The sequence below is a fragment of the Mixophyes fleayi genome, chromosome 2, assembly GCF_038048845.1.
Source record: "Mixophyes fleayi isolate aMixFle1 chromosome 2, aMixFle1.hap1, whole genome shotgun sequence".
Taxonomy (NCBI): domain Eukaryota; kingdom Metazoa; phylum Chordata; class Amphibia; order Anura; family Limnodynastidae; genus Mixophyes; species Mixophyes fleayi.
Genome location: NC_134403.1, coordinates 79838109 through 79847564, shown reverse-complemented (window position 1 = coordinate 79847564; position 9456 = coordinate 79838109). Strand labels below are relative to the sequence as shown.

General features: G+C 39.0%; 1 protein-coding gene across 1 annotated transcript in view; it reads left to right on the top strand.

The window, feature by feature from the left end:
* Nucleotides 1–243: 243 nt before the first annotated feature.
* Nucleotides 244–9456, top strand: part of ARHGEF25 (Rho guanine nucleotide exchange factor 25) — a 253296-nt gene continuing 244083 nt past the window's right edge. The window contains exon 1 of the mRNA XM_075199351.1: nt 244–611. Within this exon, the coding sequence (XP_075055452.1) occupies nt 507–611 (105 nt within the window). The 5' untranslated portion in view covers nt 244–506. The remainder of the gene's footprint in view (nt 612–9456) is intronic.

The following is a 9456-nucleotide window of genomic DNA, read 5'->3' as shown; positions in this document are numbered from 1 at the left end:
TGTCGAAATTGTATGTGTACTAAAAATATCAGATTAATTATCTGTTTTGTTTTTTTAAAGGGCGACTGTAAAGTTATTAGCAAGGGAGCGATATTATTCCAGAAATTTTTGGTGGTGAAAGTGTTAAGCATCTGCTCCTAATCCCAGCTGTTGCATGGGATGTTACGGTAACTTACACCCAACATATGGCTGCCTTCCACAACAGTGCAGTGAGGCCAGAGGAACTTGTGGAGGGGAGTTGGTGAAAAGGACTGGCTTTCTAGTTGTTGCAAGGATTTATCACTGTTTAGCTTGCTTTGCTCACTGCCTCTCCCTGCCTCTTAGCAATCTGGTCTGCTCTGTCACAGTACACACACTCTCACTATTAACTGACTCTTTTAACCTCTCAGTTCCAACACTTTCCTGATTACAGTGCTGCTGACTGTGACTTCAATGGGTGCAGCCCCCAGCTGTGGCTGAAAAGTGGATACTGGACTACAAATCGGCAGAATTCCTGAAGGAGTTGGATGTATAACATGAAGACTCCACAGAGACATGCAGGGCGTACGGATCAGATGCTTGGCGCTATGGCTGATATCCTAGGGTCCCTTGTGCTTCCAAGCCATCAATGGGTACGTCCTATATATTTCTTTTTTGGTCATACAATGCAAACACTTTACAAGAAACATTGTCTAATCACAAAGACTTTATGTGAGGGACATATCAATTTCAGGAATTGACCTCAGTAATTTATTAAGGAAAAAATAATATATATGTTTTTGATTAAAAAATATGTGTACAGGTATTACATTATAGGGAGGTTTATATTAGTCTCTAAAGGCTTAGAATAATCTAACCAATTAGAGTGCAAGCTCTAGTGTTCAACTCCCTCTTACCTTTTGTTTGTTATTATTGTATGTTCAATTTGTCTACTGTTTGTATTGAGCTGTGGAATATGTTCCTTATAAAAAACAAGTAATAATTACAATGGCAATAAAGCCATGTGGGTATATTTACTAAACTGCGGGTTTGATAAAGTGGAGATGTTGCCTATAGCAACCAATCAGATTCTAGCTGTCATTTTGTAGAATGTACTAAATAAATGCTAACTAGAATCTGATTGGTTGCTATAGGCAACATCGCCACTTTTTCAAACCCGCAGTTTAGTAAATATAAGTAATTCTACTAGGGGGAAAATTATGTGTTTGCCTGTACTTCAGAAAAAGAGTTTTGTTATAGCAAGATAACTCTGTGAGGTGTTTAGTGAAAGATCTTTAAGTTTATGTGTAAAAGTACAACTAGTATTGTTAGTATACTATATCATCAAACTGCTGGTTTTCCAAATATCATGTTAAGTTAGGTAAGTTATTTGTTTTATGGAGAATACACATGACTTCATAATCATTATAGCAGAAGTGTAGTTATACTGTTTAGTTTTTGCGTAAATAACAAGTTATTGTTTTAGAATTCTAAATCGCTCTATATTATATAGCTGCGATTGAACATAGCGCTAAATACTGTATATTAGGAGAGAAGGATATCCTCTATACAAGTCAGGACACATTCTCAAAAGCTGCCCACACTTTTAAATATTGGGAAAAATACAGAGATAACACAGTGTTCATTATCTGCTTTGATTGTAAACTTAGGTATTTGGAGAATTTGATTTTTAAATGTGAACTGGTTCTATATGATGTACCAACAGAGGGGTGTTACCATAATAACTCTTATGCGGGTGGCTTCCTTACATGGTGCAAATGTGCAGTGACTTATAGCCACCAGTCAGCATCAGGTTCTCATTGATCCAGTTTACGCTCGGGCATACTTGCCAACATTCTTAAATCATTTAAAGGGATATTTTACAGCTGGGCGGAAGTTTATACACCTCATGCTTGGTACTGTCAAGACAGGCCTCAGAGCAGGGACTAATCCCATCAATATGTTTACTGACTACGGCTATAATGTCATGTTTTTGCATTTATATCTTCCACTTAAATAAATATTAACATATCAACAGAATAATTAAAGATTGTGTCATACAGAATAAAGGAATTTGTACTGAGCAGTTTTTCAGTGTTGAAAAGCAGAGACATTCTTAGGGTTATAAATTCCCAGGGACAAATCTTTAAAACCTGGTACTGTCTCTGGAAAAAACATACAACGTCTACACTGTGCTATTTTATATTTATGCCGTTAGAACTTTTCATAAGACTAAGTACTATTTTTAATTTCATTTACATTTGGGACACAAAGGAGCAGACAGTAATTTACTTGGAAACAACTATCTACATTAAAATAAAATGATATACAGTTTAATCTGCTAAATATTATTTGTTTCCATGACAATATAATATATCAGCGTTATATGGCAGAAAGTACCCAACTGAGATTTACTCATTGTTCCGTTACCGAAAGAGTCAAATGTAGACTATGTGAAGCCAGTTGCATCACCCAAAAAAAAGTTTTTTGTTTTTTTTTAACTAAGTAGTTGGCTGTCTTCAAAGCTGAGACATTGAGACAAAACAGAGAATTAGATCAGGGGAGGGAAATAGAGATCTAGATAAGGCTCTGGAGTACTAGCAAAGTTAACTTCTTTATTGCCGTATGAAAGTGTCCATGTTGGTTTTATGTGATGATGGATTATAAATGCTATGAGAGGCTACAGAAATACAAATCTAATGTCAACAGTGCACAAATATAAATGTTTATAAAAGATGACTGGAAATGATGGCAGATAAGGTGAGAGCTGGATAACTGGGAAGGGAAGGCTGGTATACAATGCCTCTATGATGATGATAATCCCTGGATAAAGTATGAGACAGGGGCAAGCTGGGCTGGGGGGCATCTGCCACCGGGTCGGTCCCATAGTGGGCTTGGTCACTGGACCAACTGCATTTTATTTCCTTTAAAATAGGCTGCTGAGTCGAGTCTTGCCCCCGAGCTAAAATTTGCCAGCCCTACCCTGGCGGGGGAGGACAAACATTTGAGGCAACCGAGGTAAAATCTATGATTTCAGCTTTGGGCCCTTAAAATTATTTGTGGCTTTAGGATTTACATTGGATTCAAACTTAAAAAGGTCTCCCAAGAAACATGTCGCTGCCCACATTCCCATAGGGATCTGTTCCAAGGTGTGTTCTTCTCATGAACTTTCACACACAGGGCCCAGGGGCAAAATGTTCTCTTGTAGGAATAACAAGCCCTGCTAGATGCCATAATGAGATATGCGTACAAACAAATGGTGGTGGAAAAGGAATTCTGTTTATGGACAGCATCCAACAAGAATTTATACAAAATGTTCTTTTAAGGGAAATGTAATTATAACAGGGATTCCTTCTATGAAGATGAAAGTGTCCAAGCTGTCTAATTAGTGTTGTTATGATCAAGCTCTTAGAGATGGATGTTAATGTAGTAGAGATATATGTTGACCTGACAATGTCATAAGAAAAAGGGTCCTTTAAAAAACACAAACAAAGTGTGGATTAGCAATCCTTGTCAATATGCCCATTTGTAAGAAGAAAAACTTTTTTTTCCCAAACATTTTAGTACAAAAAGTACAAAACAGAAAACTAAATATAGGAGAAATATGGTCACAAAGTCTGATTTTTTTTTTTTTCTTAAAAAAATAAAACAGAAACATGTTGAGAATTATACGTAATGAATAGTGAGCGGGGGGGGTGGGGGGTGGTAGCTGCAGGAAAGGGAAACAAACTAATAGTTGGTTGATGTGTATTCAAAAGTGCAACATTGTGTGAATGGGGTATTGAAGATTAGCTAATATACTAGGGAATGATGAGAGGTAGAAATTGGGGAGATTCTCTGTTTTCATGAAAAATCCAGGAAGCCCAAACCTTGGTGAGATGTTTTAGTTTATCATGTAGATTTATTCCGTGCATGAGACGGGCCATATACCATTTTTTTAAGTAAAGAAACAGGAGGGAGTTCACTGTTTTCAACAAACTGCTACTACAGATTTGCCGCAGCCAGAATGTGGGAGTCAATTTTACAGAGTGAGTGGATACATCTTGGGAAGGATAACCTTGGAGCAGGATCCAAGGGTCTTTAGAGACTGGTGCTTCCAGAAGCGAATTCAGCAGATTCTGTATCTTGCTCCAGAAGAGAGATATTTGCACAGGTCCCCCATGTGTGGTACGCCCCCAGCAAGCCGGATTAGACATTTTGCTGAGTTTATCATATACACTATATGGACAAAAGTATTTGGCGACACCTGTTAATTATTGAATGGAGGTGTTTCAATCAGACCCGTTGCCAGAGGTGTATAAAATCAAGCACCTAGCCATGCAATCTCCATTTGCAAACATGTGAGATACAATATGGGTCGTGAAGAGCTCAATGACTTCAGGCGTGGTACTGTGACAGGATGCCACCTTTGCAGTAAGATGGTTCATGAAAGCGTCAGATGCGGTGGTGTAAAGCACACCGACACTGGACTGTGGAGCAGTGGAAACGTGTTCTGTGGAGTTCCGAATCATGCTTCTTTGTTTGGCAGTCAGATGGGCGACTCTGGGTTTGGCAGATGCCGGGAGAACATCACCTGCCTGACTGCATTATGCCAAATGTGAAGTTTGGTGGAGGAGGGATAATGATATGGGGCTGTTTTTAAGTTAATTAGAAATTATTGCTGTCCCTAAATCAATAAATAATGATTGCTCCCATAATTTAAATGTCAGTGGTGCCTCCTCTTAAGTTCTAAATGGCAAAATAGCTCTAACAGCATGTATCAAGCCAATCAGAAGCAGGTATAGAAAAACCTGTCTTTTTTTCTGGTGGGTTTGATGGCGGTTTTAACCAAACCACCAGTGGATTAGTAAATCCACTGGTGGTTTGGTTAAAACTACCACACATCCGCCACACATTACCAGACATTTTACATTATAGCCTCAAGCAGTCCTATTGTAAATGCAGCAGTTTGGAGCACCTACCTGCCAGCAATGTGGGGCGTTTTACACATACTTGCCTACTTTTACATTCTCTCCTTTGGGAGGTGCTGGAGGAGAAGTCATGTGACCACTGCAGGAGGGGGCGTGGTTTTACCATGGCCCCGCCCCCTGCTAAGTCATTAAGCCCTGTCTCTTCAACAAGCCGGGAGAATGCCTACTCTTCTGGGAGTCTGGGAGGACTTCCGGTAATTCCGGGAGGATAGGCAAATATGGGTTTACAAGCCCTCCAGCAAACACGATTCTTAGTAAATATACCCCTTAGACTTTTATGTACAGTAATTTATGTTAAACTGTGTTGCTTCCCAATGAGCTTGTGCAGCACCGCTGACATTCCTTTAGCATAAAGATATACTGGCTATATACTATATTTATATTGCAAACCCTACAAACATAACCCTTTACGCCTACGCTACAAGATGCTATGTTCCTGAACTGTCCTTTTAATTTGATATTGCAGTAACCTACATAATTATTTGTCATTGTTCATTAAAAAGATACTCCTCTCATCCATTAGTTTATTTATCATAGGAAAACTGCAATTGTAATTAAATTCAAAAGTTTGGGAGCAGCTATCAGAAGAAAAGAGAAAAGTGACATGTTGGAAGGTTTAATATTGTTTGCAATGGGTTTTGTTGTCATGCAATTTCGGTAAAGGAATTAAACAGTCACAACTTCCCAATCGCTCAGTCAACTACATAGTGCACATTGTGTTGTACTGCTCGGTTGGTAGGACAGGCAATTTATTTACACTGTTTATGTGTCTGCTGAATGTGTCCAATTTCAGAACATACTGTAAGTTGTCTAATGCAATTGAATTTTGTGAGGCTATGTTATCAGAATCTGCAAACAGACATTGCTATAGACATTGCACACAACTGACAAATGTTCGACACCAATTAAATTTTTTAAAACCTCTAAATAAGTTGGAAAATAATGTATCAGCCCTAAAATTGATTCTTGTACTTCATGATATGTGGCTGTCTGCGCACATTTGCCCCTTTTGACTTATTACTTGGTGGTAAATTTTCAACCTCACCTGACCACTTTTGAGCATGAGCCAAGAGTTTCTCACATGCTCATCTCTGAGCAGGGGAGTAACTGGGAATTAACGGACCGCATTGCAACATTTTAAAGGTCCACCATCATCTCACCACTCCCCAAACAGCTCTGTGAGGTGAGAAGAGCTGTGAGCATATGCGTAAACCAGTGAGTAGGCTAACCGCTTATACATTGTGCAGCCATCATTATCATCAGCTATTTATATAGCGCCACTAATTCCGCAGCGCTGTACAGAGAACTCAGTCACATCAGTCCCTGCCCCATTGGGGCTTACAGTCTAAATTCCCTAACATACAAACACACACACACACAGACAGAGAGAGACTAGGGTCAATTTGATATCAGCCAAGTAACCTACCAGTATGCTTTTGGAATGTGGGAGGAAACCGGAGCACTCAGAGGAAACCCACGCAAACACGGGGAGAACATACAAACTCCACACATATAAAGGCCATGGTTAGGAATCAAACTAATTTTTATTAGTTTATGTTACTCTTATCCTATATGCTTTTCTTCTGCACATAGCAGGCAGCATAAGCTCTAAGTTCCTGACACATGATCACTGGTTCTGTAAGTGCTGTCGGTAGCGTTCATAGAACAAGGTGCTGCTTGTGTATCAGAAACTCAGCATTTATGTGTCCGGGGATGTTCAGGAAAACACAGCATGAAAAGCACAGCGTTCCCTGGGCTAATATACATGGGCACACAGAGCTCCCATATGTCTTTAGCCTTAGGGTCCTGAATCTCACTGGGCCCCTTGTACCTCCGAACCCATGTAGGTTGCTATGGGTATCATATTCATCCAAAATTTGCTGCAAATAGTCATAGGCACTAAACTGTAATGTCAGATGTAATTAGTGTTCACCACAGTTAGGACCTGAAAGTTCTGTCAAGATTTTGTAAAAAGGGATGATAGAAATTCCAAGTTTCATTATTTTGATTGCACACATTGGCTAGTTCTTCCATAATTTTCATGTGTTTGTTATCGACGGCTAGATATTCATTTGGACAACATTAGGTCGACTGTTCAAATGTCAATAGTATTATTAGGTTGACAATTCACATGGTCGAGAGTATTGTTAGGTCAACAATATGAATGTAGACAGTAATATCAGGTCAACCTAACAATACTGTTGATGTCATTATTATTTACTTTCAAACTCTGTCTATATTATGGTGTCAACCATATAAATATTGATCATATAACTGTCGAACGTATATGTATCACACTCATTATCCACAAAAGCACCAGTTTGTCATCATATCATTCAGTCTTTTCATTGTTCCTGTAAAGTCCTTGCATTGAGCACTAGACCGGCCCTCCTTTTTCCAAACAGTACCTGATCTTTGGAAGGGGAATATCAGTCTCAGCACTTCCGGTGTTGCCACCTGCTCCTCAATTTAAAGTGACATAACAGAACAGCACATTACTCTCAGCCTATCGCTGCCTCTGAGGCTCTTAGACTGACATTCTCTTCCTCTGATTTTTAAAAATGACTGTGTGCTTAGCCCTAATGTTCTCCAAAAAACAGTTTGTAAAGTAAACTTTTTTTTATAGGTCTAAAGATGTTATGTTATGTTCTGTCAAGATATAAAATTAAATGATTCGAATGTTGTTTGTTCAACAATTAAATAAACATAACATATTTAGAGGCCTGTTTATGAAAAAGTGGTCATAAGGATGATTTTTATCGCAGTTTATTGTGGCAATAAAAAATCTGTTATTGCTACACTTTAGAAAGAAAAGGAGACTTAACTAACAGCTCGGCTGCTACTGACGATATATGCATTCGTGAATCAGCTAGTCTGGATTTCAGTTTACTAATTAAAATTAAAGAAAGGAAAAAATAAATATAAACATACAAAATATTTTTTTTTAAAAAAAATCTTATACATCTTAATACATAAAACAGTACAACTGCAATTTTCTATACCAGGGCTACTCAAGAACCCATTCCTACACAAAGTATATTAGGTCATCACCGGCAGCCTAACGCTGCCAGAGAATGCAGAATCTGAACTGCGCATGCGCAGCTAAAGTTCACGCTTATGCCTAGGATTTAACCCGGTGGAGGAACAAGTGAAGCCATTCCGGCTTCAGTGGACCCCATAGAGACAAGCTAGTTTACAGTGAATAGCAATTCTTTTCTCTGTTTAGTAAATTACTAACATCACAGTCCCCATAGAGTTCTGTTGGGACTGCGGTAACCCAAGAAAGGTAGTGCATTAGAAATCTCTTATTTGTCCAAGTCTACTATGGACTAACAAGCATTTGATGGACTATGACTGCAACAATCAACATTTATAACCGGTGAAGCCATCAGTAAATAGTCAGTGTACAGAGCCAGATTAGGAACTGTGGGGTTCCCAAGACAACTAACTTGTAGTGGCCGCTATCTATAAAATTGAATTGTTCAAAGTCTTGTCTGACCTTCTCATGTGCTGAATCCACATCCCCATTCAATTTGCACAGGCACAGGTTGGGCACATACTGCGCTGGCTGCCTGCAGTTAATGCTGCACAGCCTTGTTAGAGAGCCGGGAAGTGGGCAGGGACAGGTCTTTGTGAACAGCACAAGCCGGGGAGGAGGGCAGGGGCTGTTGTCCCATCTTTAATCTGGCTGTTAGTATATACTGAAATCGCTGTTATTGTACAGCACATTATGGTACCAAAAGCAATCCATATCTAGCCCCCTAAAACACATAAAATTTATTAGGTGCTTTTAAAATTCTAAATTGTGTTGGTGATGTGTAACAATGAATTGTTATTATATAATAACAGAACGAGAAATCCAAAAAACATTTTTTTTTTTTATTATGTATTGTTTTGTTTTTTTAAGTTTAGTACGATATATTTTATTACTTCCAATTTCCTCCTTTTATAGTACGTATTCATTTCATTTGTTACTGATGTATGCTTCATTCGAGGCTCTACAGGCTTCACCGAGAACTAGATTCTAGCCAATCAGAATTGAGAGGTAGCCAGCCACTGATGCACGTGGAGCAGAGTGTAATACAGCAATAAACAATGCCGGCTTTCCCATGCCTGTCTTACATGGATATATTTGGTTGAGGATAAACATAAGGCTGATGGCTATCACAGCTGTCATAACAACTGAGCATGGCTGACGCTGTCATGAAAGAGAGAGAGAAACTTTGCTTGTTCACAGGTAAAGAATATCTGCAGGCAGACTAAACCTGACAATCTATTTCCTTTACATATCAGAATATGAAACTGATACAAACGTCAAATGTGTGGGAATATGTTCTTGATATAGTGCTATAAGGTTGCACAGCTGCAATGATAGCAGAGATCTTATTTTTCTCATGGAGATTTTCATGGCAAGCTGTAACGATTTACCAAAGGGCTGTGCCACATTCCTGCTTCATTTTGACTGCTGTACTCTCCCAAGCACAGGAAGCGCTGACTGACCTGGCCAGTAACAGCAACAGTGACCGGA